Source organism: Zeus faber (genome assembly GCF_960531495.2).
Source record: "Zeus faber genome assembly, chromosome: 12".
NCBI lineage: Eukaryota > Metazoa > Chordata > Actinopteri > Zeiformes > Zeidae > Zeus > Zeus faber.
Window position 1 is genome coordinate 26,499,915 of NC_137196.1, and position 13,442 is coordinate 26,513,356.

General features: G+C 47.2%; 1 protein-coding gene across 1 annotated transcript; it reads left to right on the forward strand.

Annotated features, from left to right (window-relative positions):
• The first annotated feature begins 2,866 nt into the window (after window positions 1–2,866).
• Window positions 2,867–11,553, forward strand: olfml2bb (olfactomedin-like 2Bb). The gene is made up of 9 exons (XM_080010795.1): window positions 2,867–3,619; window positions 4,653–4,931; window positions 5,587–5,694; window positions 6,605–6,784; window positions 7,730–7,973; window positions 8,509–9,084; window positions 9,318–9,494; window positions 9,936–10,132; window positions 11,142–11,553. Exons 1-9 carry the CDS (start codon window positions 3,260–3,262, stop codon window positions 11,529–11,531), a joined length of 2,511 nt encoding a protein of 836 aa, XP_079866921.1. The 5' UTR covers window positions 2,867–3,259; the 3' UTR covers window positions 11,532–11,553.
• Window positions 11,554–13,442: the final 1,889 nt, after the last annotated feature.

The window sequence follows — 13,442 nt, forward strand, 5'->3', positions numbered from 1 at the left end:
GGGACCTTATAACCGAAGGGCGCCCTTTCGGGTTCCCTCCTTCTGTCCGTGGGCGTCGTCATGCGAGGCAGGGGGGGGGTGGGTGTTGACGTTTGAGGGGAAATCCATCACCACCGTCATCTCAGATTAACAAAAAAAAAAAAAAACTTGGCCTCCCAACTCTGTAAGACACAGCCAAGCAGCGCCGCCTGCTGGCCGCCGCGCGGAGACCCCCCACGACGACTACATCCGGGTTTACCCGAGGTTTAAGAACCCCTCGCGGTGTTACTGGGGGGCGGGGCGCCTGAGATCAAGGGAGAGACACGCCCACGGAGGTACACATCTTTAAGCGTTTTAGTGACGTCACATTCTGAAAACCCATCTGTGATTTGCCGGCCCACCTGAAACCCGACCGCCGTCGGTCAGAAGATTTTACGAGAGAGACCCAGAATCAACATCAGTATGTTTGTCGGCGCAAAACGAGCCTCCGGGTAAAAGTTTGCGGCGGCTTCCTGCCATTTGGGAGATTAAGATTATTTTACACTGCATCCCTTGAGGATACCTCATCCAAAACGATGCTCTGTTCTCAGCTCAGTGATGCAGTTTATATCCAGTATAAAAAACAGACTGTATTACAGAAATAATATTAAAAAAATAAATAAATAAAAAATGCAGCGTCTAGAAGCCTTGAGTTTGAGTTCACGCTCGCCGCCATCTTGACAGGAAGTGGCACCAGGCCGGCGGATTGACGCCTTGGGCGGAGGGGCGGAGCCCTGGTGTTACTGGGGGCGGGGCGCCGGAGTTCAAGGGAGAGACACGCCCACAGAGGTACGCCTCTTTAAGCATCAATATCCCTTTTTTGAGCATAACTTCCGAAAACACGGGCCTCATAAGAGCAAGTAAACTGAGGCAGTGAGACGCTACGGTCCTAATTTATTTGTGGAAGTGTATTCTTTCTCTATTTCTGACTTGCTTTCAGTCCGAGGTTTTCTCAAGCACCAACAAGGGGCCATTAGCCGAACTGCAGTTTAACATTTACACCAAGTGAACGAAATGTATTAAATACATTTTATGTGGATTATGCAAAAAAAAGGTAAATAAATTATAATGGTAAATAAACAAAATAGAAACCTTTTTTTTTTTTTTTTACCATGGACTATTTTGTATTCCACTAAGAAAAAGGCAATGCAACTGATTTGTAATTTGTAAAAATATAAATGTAATAAAAATCTTTCTGTGATATTGTAGCCCAAGCTGTTCTGTTTGTGCTTCCTAGTGTGTTCCGCTCTTATTTATTAAAAAAAAAAAAAGGGAGAGACAGCCGTAACAGGACGTGGTCAACATCATCAAGTGTGTTTATAAAATAAAATGGCGACACCCTTCAGGGGGACCCCACCTGACGGAATAAAGGGTCATTCCGTAAAAGAGCATTGCACTGGCTAGATTATATTAACATAAATACTGCTAAAATCATTGCATTAAATTAAATGTTGATTTTAAAAGTGCGGCTGCCCCACAAAGTTTGAGAGAAATTATCAGCCCTTTGCCTAATAATTGTAATAAAAACTTTTTAAGAACTGGCTAGAGTGGTTTCAGTCCTCCCCTTATTATTATTATTTTTATTATTATTATTATTATTATTATTATTCTCCTTTGCACTTTTCGGGCTAAGAGTGTCTGGAACATGACAACCGCTGCAGCTATGGGCGCCATCTCATCCATATCGATCCACATACGGAGCAGGAATTAGTGAAGAAAAAACATTGAAATTTGACTGAATCTCCCTTGTAAGTCGCTTTGGATAAAAGCGTCTGCTAAATGACTAAATGTCATGTAAACGGCTGGAAGTAGCCGAACGTTCGTGGATCTTGCGGTCGGGTGGTGGAGCGAGACGAGTTCGTGGCGTAAGATGCTTTGTGACATCATCACCCAATTTGTATATGTGCGGGCTGTGGCTACGAACGTCCATTCGCATCGTGCGAGGTGCGTAGTGTGGACTCCATCACTGTGTAGTGGTTACAAACTGTGTGTGTGTGTGTGTGTGTGTGTGTGTGTGTGTGTGTTCGGTGTATGTGTGTTGTCTTACCTGCTTGAAGTCTGTGGGGCATTTTGTTTGATGATTGATTTTTATTCTTTTTCCCTTTTTGTAAATATAAACACATTGTGTTCCATCTAACCCGGTGTCATGTACCTGCTACGCCATCCGAGCCAGTCGTAACAAACAAACTGCAGGAGTAGAAAAAAGCCGAAAAAACTATTCCGTGTTTGTGACGTCACACATGGAGTGCAGTTGCAGCTCCAGATTAACGGGTCTGAATCGTGTCCGTTTTATTTTAGTCCCAAAAGTTTGGTAAGTTGAGGCAGGACTCTGTGAACTACGGGTAGTAGACAGACAGCTTCTAACATTAAGGAAATAGTCATAACACGCAACAAGTATATCCTTGTATAAGTCATTCTAAGTCACCAGGACTCGCTGGTGACTTTAACTCGTTTTGGAGGTAAAGCTGACGCAAAGACGAGCGACAGCGCAAACCGATGCTACGTTCCGAGAGAATTCGAAAATGTGTAATTTATGCCGATAAGGAAGCCCCTGTATCGCTGTCTGCGATTTATTATTGCTATTATTATTATTATTATTAGAAGTAGTAGTAGTATTATCATTATCTTTATCATTATTATTATTAATAGAATTATTATTACATCTCTACCTTTTTTTTTTTTTACTATCTTTCTTTTGTGATGGGCGGTCTTTCACTCTCATTTCTCGTTCTGTTTCCCTCCCTCCAGCCTCCCCTCCTTCTTTTATCTCCCCCACTCTCCCCTTCTCCCCCTCTCTCCCCCTCTAACTCTCCCCCTCTAACTCTCCCCATTTCTCCCTCGCATTTCTCTCCGTCTCTCAACGCCCAACTGCTGGACTCCCGGAGAGAGGATTTTGAAATACATATATCATTTTATATCAATTTTTATAAATATATATGTATTGTGTTTTTTCATATAATTTGAATATCACGTATTTTTCTTTTTTTTATTCTTCTCTCTATTTTTTTTAACGAGAATTCAGATTTCACATGGAAACACATTTTTAGTTTTTTCGTTTTGTTTGTTTTGTTTGTTTTGTTTGTTTATTTTAACTTTTTTTTTTTTTTTTCCCCACCGGTTTGATCTGTGTCTTGCGGGGCCGCTTCCAAACCAACAGCCGATACCACAGAACACACCCGATGGGACTGAGAAGACGCAGCTAATCCGCCCGAGGCCGAAGGAGCAGCGTCTTCCTGCGGGGATGCGGTCCAGTCCGCCGCCGCGGCCGCTGCTGCTGCTGCTGCTGCTGCTGAGCTGCGCCGCAGGACCCGGGGCTCATTCCGCCCAAAATGACACCCGCCGGGACGGGAACACCGGGGGGCTGGCACCGGTCCCGCCGGGGGACGCCGGACCTCGGGACGAGACGAGTTCGCTGACGGCGGCCGCGCCGACGGGTCCGAGCCTCCGGGAGGGCGACGCGCACACCGGCACGGGTCCGGACGGGCAGCCGGGGAAGGAGCACCTTGGCGCGGGAGAGGGGCGCTCCTCCTCGCTGCCGCCTCCTCCCTCCTCGGAGCCTCTGGAGGACGAGGTGGACAACCAGGAGAACATCATGACCCAGGTCGGTGTCCTGCAGGTCCATGCACTGGAGACGGACGGATCCCCGCGTTTCCTTAACTGCAGGAATTAAGGACAAAAATCATGTATTTGCTAAATATATGAAAGCATTGGCTATGGTGTGGAAATGCAAAAGTGAAAGTACCACATGTCAACATAAGTCAATGTATATACAGCATTTCAAGTAAAAGTACTTGTCAATTCCAGGGCCTGGACGTAACATCCCATAATACAGTATAAAGTGTTAATCTATAAGTGCATTTTTTCCTGCAGATCCCCACGACAATTTGCAATAAAATACTACAGGTGGTTTGTTAGATCTGATTTTTTTTCTTTACTTTGGCTTAGTGTTGTAAATGTAGTACAGTAAAAAAAGAAAAAAGTGCAGATATTTGCTTTGAAATGTAGTGGAGTGGAATCTGAAAGTCTTTGAAAGTAAATATACTTAGTAAGTACAAATACTTGAGAAATGTACTTAAGTACAGTCACGGATACTTGTACCTCGTTACGTTCCAGTAACAGTCATACTCAATATGAAAAGACCCGTAATATTACATAACGACATCAGCTGACCACAAAGTTGAATCACTGAATCTACTGCAATGTAACACATGGACTATTGATCAACCCTGGGATCTCTCACAGTTTTCAAAATATTTCTGAAAAGATCTTCTATTCAAAATCAACTCTACTGAGCTACAACTGTAACTCTTAAGCTGTGAAACCGTATTTACAACTTTATATTGACAATGATAATTGATAACCACTCAATTGACCTAACTACTGTGCCACAAGGTACGTCTCACTCATGCTCATGGAGAATATGGATTTGAAATTTGAATGCACTGGCAACACCAACACTGACTGTGTAAATTGTGAAAATTTGTTGTAAATCCATAAAGTAAATGTAACTTAAACTAATCTAATGTCTGTTATCCAAAAATAACTTAACCCTTTACACAGCCCAGTGCCATGGGAGGGTGAAGTGCTTCAATATCAGGGTACAATGTCAAACTCTTCACCCTGTGTCCCCCCAGTTGCTCGGCGACTACGACAAGGTGAAGACCGTCTCCTCGGGCTCGGACTGCGTGTGCCGCTGCATCGTCCGGCCGATGAAGCGCTCCGACTGCGAGCGCATCCGCAACGCCGACCCCGCGGCGGCGGAGCCCGCCCAGGACTTCTACACCGTGGAGACCGTCACCAAGGGAACGGACTGCAAGAAGTGTGTGTGTTTGGCCCCGGCCTCGGCTGTAAACCCCTGCGAGGGGGAGTACAGGTTTAAAAAGCTGCAAGAGGCCGGGCGGGACGACATTAAGGTAGGAAACCAAAACACACACACACACGCGCACACACACATGCACACAAAGACACACACACACACACACACACACACACACACACACACACACACACACACACACACACACACACACACACACACACACACACACACACACACCACTTGATGTCTCATTTTGGGCTCTCTCTCTCCAAAGCACTCAGCAGTCTGTAAAACCCATTTTAACATAGAGTCAGAGTGCTCATTCAGTCAGCCAGTCAGTCAGTCAGACAGACAGACAGACGGGCAGAAAGGCAGAAAGTCATAAAGCCAGAGAGGCCGGTGTCCAGTCAGTCGGAGGCTGCTGCCAGGAAACTCAGACGACGGAGCCAGAGAACAGCTTAGCAGACACAGCTGTGGGGTTTATAAAAAAAAACAAGTTTCACTTTGGTTATGAGCGCTTTATATTGCGCCATGCGTGACTTGATAAACAGTCAGTCATTTGTCTCACTAATTTGAATTCATAGCTACAAAATGGTGCTGACAAAATGACGGACAGCAAGAAAAAAAGAAGAGAAATAGCAACCACGGCCACTTAATAAGCCCTGTGTGGAGACACTTGAGCATGTTTGCGTTCTTTATTTATCGCGCCTTCCTTTTTCTTCCTGTATTTGCCGATTGCGTCGGCCTAGATCTCCACCATCATGGATCTGCTGGAGGGCTCTCTTTATGGGATGGATGTCCTGAAGCTGCACTCTGTCACTACCAAGCTGCTGTCCCGGGTGGACAACATGGAGAAGGTGCGCACACACGCACGTATGCACGCACGCACGTATGCACGCACGCACGTATGCACGCACGTATGCACGCACGCACGTATGCACGCACGCACGTATGCACGCACGCACTTATGCACGCACGCACACAGACACAGGACAGAGAGAGAAAATTGCCAAAGATACAGTGGAATACATTTTAGCAATCCTGGGTGGAAGTAGCCCACAGTGACTGTACAAGGCAAATAGACGGTACCCCACCCCACCCCACCTCCCCCTATAGGTTGAAATAGAGAGTGTCCCTGCTGCTGCCTCTGGACCAAATTGTTTCTACTTTCTTCCCTTAGTTTGTCTTTGGGCCCTTTGTTAGATTTGCTACTGTGTTGACCGTTCCATTAGCTCATCCGTGTCCATGTGTTTCCCTAAGCTCTTTGCTTAGTTTCTTAGGGTTGCTTCGGGTTCTTTGCTTATGTGTTGTCCCATTGTCTGAGGCCAGTAGTCATTGTGCCTTCTCAAGTTTACGTAACACACTAATTTGGGGAAAGACTTCGGCCACATTTTTTTTTCTTTTTGGACTCAAACCCCGTCTCCTGTGTGTCTGCACTTGGGTTTCATTTGTTTGCCTTGAAAACGAACTTGGAAGAGGGATTCCCCTTCCAGGCTGCAGTAGGCGCTGAGTTGACAGAGGACAATAGAATATAATCAAGACATCTATCATCATCCATAATAATGCATCATAGACATAAATCACAAATAATTTAGTATTTAAAATAAATGTACCACCGAATAGGTAAAGAATTGAAGAAAATGTAAGAATAGCATAGATTTGTCTATCAAGTGTTATTTATGTTAATCTTACTGAACTTAAAGACATGTGAAGTGTCTGCGTGTTGATGCTTAATTTTAATGTTTTGCCCTTCTCCGTGCATTTCAGACTTTCACTCGTAACCTTCCAGACCGTCTGAAAGAGAAAGAGAGAGCAAAGGAGAGAGCAAAAGAAAAAGAGAGAGAGAAAGAGAGGCGGGCCCAGCAGCGGCAGGACAAGAAGAAGAAGACAAACGTTTCAGAACATTCTGTACAGAAGCAAGGGACGGCGGTGCTCCCCAGCAAACAGGTATTAGGTGCTGGACAGTCAGTTTACCTGTCTCTGTGTTGACCTTTTGTTGCCTATGAAATAGGCAGACAGTTTGTTAAACTGGAAGACGCTTGCACAAGCACACAATCCTTGATTCGGAAGATTCTGCACTTCAGCTGGCATAGGGAGGGAGGCTTTAAAGATGTATAAGGTCTGTTCGAGTGTCGCTCAAAGGAGCTATATTATACTCCTTTTCAACAAGTTCATATAGGTCTCTTAGGTCCCCAAAACATGTCTTTTAAGTTTTTTGCTGAAAATACCACTCAGATTATGCATTCCAGCCATTCTAACATGCCTCGAAACCCCTCCTGTTGCTGACTGTCTGTTCCAGTGCGTGTTGCTTTAAATGCAAATGAGCTGCCGCTGCAAACCAGGCCCTTAGCTCTGTGAGCCAAAGGGGTTTTAGAATGACCTCCCTCCTAAGGCCCCAGTTCTGTGAGCCAATAGGGTTTGAGCATTTGTACCGTTGTATGAAGTATGTTGACTTTCCCTGATTTCACCTCATCAGTCCACCAAAATCTGTTTCTGAGCAAATTTGAGGTCTACTTTATATTCACTCATATTAGATCTACAAGGTATAAAATGTTCAGACTTTTGTAAGGCAAGGGCACTGCTGCACGGCCGGTTGCCCCTGCTTTCCTGGCTGTACTTCAATCTTGTGGGGGACACCGTACGGGACTAATTTGTTTTATTTTATGAGGAAACATCAGTAAATAAAATAAAATAAGTACATCTTCAATAAAAACACATTGATTTCATTGGTTTTTTGTTTTTGGTTTACATGTTTTCTGCAGCTCACAAAAAAATGACTGGGTTGTCTTATTTCACAGTTTGTGTGTTAGTAGGCCCATCAGAGAGCCAAATGTACGTGCACAAGCACCGAAAAAGTGAGTTTTTAATAATAGCTCCCCTTTAATGTTGCAGAAGAATCATGAGGATCACTCTGTGGGAGGTCAAGCCAAGAAGAGCCAAATACAGGATGATGTGGAGCCACAACAACCAATCAGAAACAAGACGGTGCACCAGCAGCCAATCAAGGAGAAGCCAGAATCCAAGCAGCCAATCAAAGACAAGAGCAGCATGGTGATCAGAGGCGTGACCTTCTATAAGGCGGAGGGAGTGAGTGATGAAGATGAGGTAGAGGATAAGAGAGGAAGAGGAGATGGCGGTAAGCCTACTGTAGTCTGTAGTTATCTGTTTTTAACGAGTATTTAGATGTCTAAATCATGCATTTTGTTGAGCTGTTAACATGTTTGTTTGCCCGCTGTATCCAGAAATGTTTAATCCTGGACTTAATTCCACATTCTGTGGTCAACCTCAGGCGGCTAGAAAAGCAAGCTTCTGTTTTGGCGTCTAGCGGTAGAAACCTTTTCCAGTGGCCCATTTTGACCCATCCCGGTCTGTGATGTACAGTAATAACGCCTCTTTTGAGGCTCTATAGACCACTTCAGGCACATACATAGGGCTGGATTCAGTCAAGTGTAATATCCTCAGGAGTCCTACATTCACTGAGGAATTTCTAAGCAGCCTACCAATGACTGTTCTGACTCATTTCCTTTTGGAATTCTGCAAAAAAACATGTGGCTTAGTAAAAATTGAAAGAATCTGAACCGGAGGGCATAAATCAGCATATTAAAAAGCCCTCCTCTTGTTTCATTGTCTCTCCTCTCTGAATTTCCCTGTCTCCTCCCTGTGTTGCGCAGATCCCTCAGTGGACCTGTTGATCTCAGACCAGCTTCCACCGACCGCAGCTTCCTCCATCCAGGTACCAGGGTTTCCCAACACTGTTGTCCCAAAACGCACGACCGTGGTCCCAGTGGAGAAGCCGACTCGCCCCTCAACCATCCGTGAACCAACAACCCACCAAACCACCATCGCGCTGAGCACAGTCACAACCCAACCGATCGACGCAGAGGTCCAACCGAGTACCACGCTTACTACGACGGCACCGACAACCGCACACCCAACGACAACCACAACCGAATCGACTACACCGACTGAAATGAGTACTACCGAAGCTACTACTCCTCGCCCTACTACTACCACCACCACCACCACCACCACCACAACCACTACAACTACACAAAGAGCTTCCCCTTCTGCTATGATTACTACAACTGTTCAGCCATCCAACACCAGCCCCGCACTTCCTCTTCCAGTGACCAAACCTAAAGCTCCGCCCTCGGGTGTGACTGCAGCTCCACCCGCAGGAACGGTAAAGAGTCGTCTCAGCTGGACGGAGAACCCCAAGGACAGGCCCGCCGCAACGAAAAAGCCAGGTACGGTCAAAACAAAACAGACATATCAACAGACATATCAACAGACATATCAGGGTTGTCTAAACATTCATATTGGAGAACAGATTGATGGATAAAGCTCTCACAGAGTCAGAAGCCAGTTTACTATGGGCGTAAAGGCAGCTGTCCTGGGTCTAATTGTTGTGTGTGTGTGTGTGTGTGTGTGTGTGTGTGCGTGCGTGCGTGCGTGCGTGCGTGCGTGCGTGCGTGCGTAGGTGTGTGTAAGGACACTGTTGCCATCATCTCGGAGCCAGTGGAGCAGAACTCTTACGGCCGTAGGGAGGGAGCCTGGATGCGAGATACGCGCGGGCATGGCAATGTCATCTACCTTACCAATGGTCACTATGGTAACAACCTCTTGGAATTCCGGGACATGGACACCTTCAAAACAGGTACAGAAAAGTGTAATGTGTGAATGAGTGTGTGTGTGTGTGTGTATGTGTGTTTGGGGGACTGAATGGTGGAAGGAGTGTTTCCGGAGCAAGTTACACACTATGGAATCTGCACAGATGCGAGTGATGTATTCTGTGGTGGCCCCCGGAAACAACGGTGGACGGAGGAGGCCGGTGAAGAATGGCGCCCCCATGAAATCAATGGATCATCGCTTTACCTAGTTGATTGGATAGTTCTGGCAAGGCTGACATTTGTATGCTATGTTTGAAAAAAACCCTTGGCCGGTGTGGGGGTTGGTTGGACCGGCAGTGTTTGTGGGTGTCCATGGCCTCCACTGGCCACACATAGGGGTGCCACTGAATGTAGCATCATATCTACGAGAGAAATCTGCGGAAGTCTGCGCCTTGCTATGTTTGTACTTAGTGCGTCTCTCTCCCCAGGCCAGCCAAGTAACTCCTACAAGCTGCCCTACAGTTTCACGGGCACGGGCCACGTTGTGTTTAACGGGGCTTTCTACTATAACCGTGCCTTCAGCCGAGACGTCATCAGGTACGATCTGAGACACAGATATGTGGCAGCGTGGACCACGCTTCACGACGCCATACTGGAAGAGCAAGTCCACAGGACACAAACGGAGGTAGGGGTCGGGGTCTGTGTGTGTGTGTGTGTGTGTGTGTGTGTGTGTGTGTGTGTTTGTGTGTGTGTGTGTGTGTGTGTGTGCGTCATGCATCCTAAATGAACTGCACTGAATAATACTTCAGTGGAGAATCAGACACAAGCGAGAGACACATTAAAGGTTATAGACAGGGATGGCTCGTGAGGGAAAAGAACCCAACCACAAATCACCCTCGAGTTCAAAAGTGCACCGAGTACAGACAAACCACTTTTAAAGTACCCGTAATTTACGTCTAGTTTTGAGCTCTATTACCGGGGCTTTATAATTTAAGGCCATCATATATCCTAGCCCATAAATCTTAGCCGGCTCACCAGCTAAGTATCTGTCAGTATCACAGTTTTTCCAAGGGGCAAAATCACAAAGGGGGACTTCCAAAAGAAATACTCCGTTTCCGATCGCAGTGACAAAGTGGTGTTGGGGGAAGGTTAAGAAGGTGCATTTATGCACTAACTAAGTCAGGCTGTGTCCCAAACCTCTCTGCCAAGGCTCCCCTTGCTAGAAAAGGAGCAGTTGTACTGTAATCTACTGTACAACACTAACGTCGCACAATTAGTGAGTGGACACCTAAATGCCCGAATGTGAGCATGCATCCAGATTGTCAGAGGCGACGCGTGAAACTCCTTCACAAGATCAGGATGTTGTCAAAAGACTGGAGGAGTTACATCATCAGTTCCTTGTGATCAGTTTTGGGGCGGCTATCTCTCAGCCTTCACCAGGAGACCAATACGAGGGCATGATGTCACTTCCTGGTAGGACACCCCGGTGGATCCTCCACCCGTGACAGCTGTGGTGGCTGGTTGAACCCACTTAAGTTGTCTCCTCCGAAACTGCGACATCATGTAAAATGGGGTTTTGAGGAAAACATCTGGAGTGATGGCAGTACGCTCCATCCGGTTTTGGGCCACAGCCATTAAAGTTCTTTACTTTCATTTGATACACATGTAAAAAACGTGTATGATCTGTTTCCCAGCTGGAGTTTGCTGTGGATGAGTCGGGCCTGTGGCTGCTCTATCCCGCTCTGGACACCGAGGGTTTCCACCAGGAAGTCATCCTGCTCACGCAACTCCACCCCAGAGACCTGCAGCCCATCCGCAGCTTCCGCACGGGCCTGCGCCGCGGTCGCTATGGCGACAGCTTCCTGGTCTGCGGCGTGCTGTACGCGGTGGACAGCACGGACCGCCTCTACGCCAACGTGACGTACGGCTTCGACACGCACACCCTCACGCACACCGTACCGACGCTGGCGTTCACCAACATGCACGCTCACACGGCCCAGCTGGCCTACTGCCCGCTGGACAAGAAGCTCTACGGGTGGGACAACGGCCACCAGATGACCTACGACGTCATTTTCGCCTATTAGCGCCCAACACATTGGGAGGGATGGCTGCAGCGGGGGGAGGGGGGCGGGGGGGGTGAAGGAAGGGAGGGGGAGCCGGGTGACCAGATGACGAGACAGGTTTTCAAACGCCGTCAGGTAATTTGCTTCGCAGATATTTCTTCTGTTTTCGTTTCTCAGTGGCTGTTGATCAGTCTGATTTAAAGTCGCCCGGGATCGATGGGAGACGCCCCTGCAACACCTCCAGTGGGTTCACAGTGCGAGACACGAGACAACGGAGACACTGAAAACAACCAGACTTTGAAAAAAAAAAAAAAAAAGATGCACTCAAGTTTAGAATATCAGCCGATTCATTTTCTATGAAAAAGAGCTTTTTCTTTTGTTTTTTTTTTGGTCCAGGACAGCAGCGGCAAAGTCCTGTTTTTCACCGCCCGCTTTGTTAAAGAAATGACGTCTGACATGCATGCTCACCGTTATCGGCTCTCATCTGCGCGGTTCCGGGAGGAAAATGAACGTGTCGGCATCAAGAAACCAAGTTGAAAAGACATACCATATGCTTGAGGTCTCCGCCGTCCTAGAAAACGAGACCGGGCCGCGCTTTCCATGAGAGTGATCTTCCATGACCTCAGTGCTTAAATCACTGTCAGCCGCCTCAGAAGCCTTTGAGGTCCGAGGGCTCCTGGGAATTCCTGGGGCTTCTTAGTTTCAGTGAAGGTAGTCCCACTCACGCCAAGTTTCCGCCATCGCTCTGATTTCATAACTGTTTGGGGGAATTTAAACAGGGAATACTAGAATTACTTCAGGCTTTTCAAAAGATTTAAACCAATATTTCAATGTCCCAATGCAGTGGGAGGGGTAGAAACCAATCAATTCATACTACAAAGATCGCTGTGGTCAGTGGATAAAAGCCTGTGTGGGTTCTCCAAAACCCTTCAAATAGAAAGTCAAACAAGCTTTTGTGCCATCAAATAAAGGCTGCGTGTCGAAGCACGATAATAGCGAATAAGATGGTTAGCAGCAACGGTATTTCGCTGCAGGGAGGAAAAGCTGAGTCACCCCGGGCTTCAAAATAATTAATTCGGCTCCACAAGTACAAAAAGCTTTTGGCGGAACAGCCGCAAGCATCCTCATCGCCTCTCTTCCCTGTGTGCGACAGCGCAGGCGCCTGGTATCTAGTGACGACGAGGTTGACAGTTTGTTCTGACGCCGCTCGCCCGTCGCATCATTGCATGTTTTCCTTTGCTCCCCTCCAACATGTCTGGGAGGATTATGGTTAAAAACCTTACTTTGGGGACTGACAGCGGGACCCCTTCCCACCTGGCGTCGAAAATACACGGAACACCTAATTTGCCGCGCTTCACGTGCCTCCACAGAACGCCGACGCCCACACCTAATGACCGCGGCTAAAAGGAAAACGAGCAGGACAAGGTTGGCTTCAACTGCTTTCTTTTAGAATATGTTGTTGTTTTTTTTTCTTTGTATGTTCTGTAATTTGTAATAAAATGTTTTGTACAACAGACGAGTTGCAGCCAGATACACACAAGCCCACACTGGTAGTGCACACCGCTCCCCTTTACTGTTCTCCTTGAAGACATTGATTCATTGCATGAGCTGTCAGGTCGCTCCTTCCTTCCCTCCCTCCTCGCTGTCCCTCGCCGTCTGGTGCGGGTCCAGCCTGTGGACGGCCTGCAGGACCGGGGACGTTATTTCATGGGGGTGATTTAGTTTTCCTGGAAGCGGCGGAGCCGGTGGACGGCTCCCAGAGCGTCAACTCTGCAGATGTGGAAAATTAGCGGCCAGCCCCCGTCCAGATGCCGCCGAGCCTCTGCTTCATGTCTCCACGCGCGGTGGAGGACGGTGCTTTTCCACTGAAGGTCCCTAAAGCAGGGGCAGGGTACTTTTACTCAAGTAACGAACTAGAGTGCAATTTGGAGG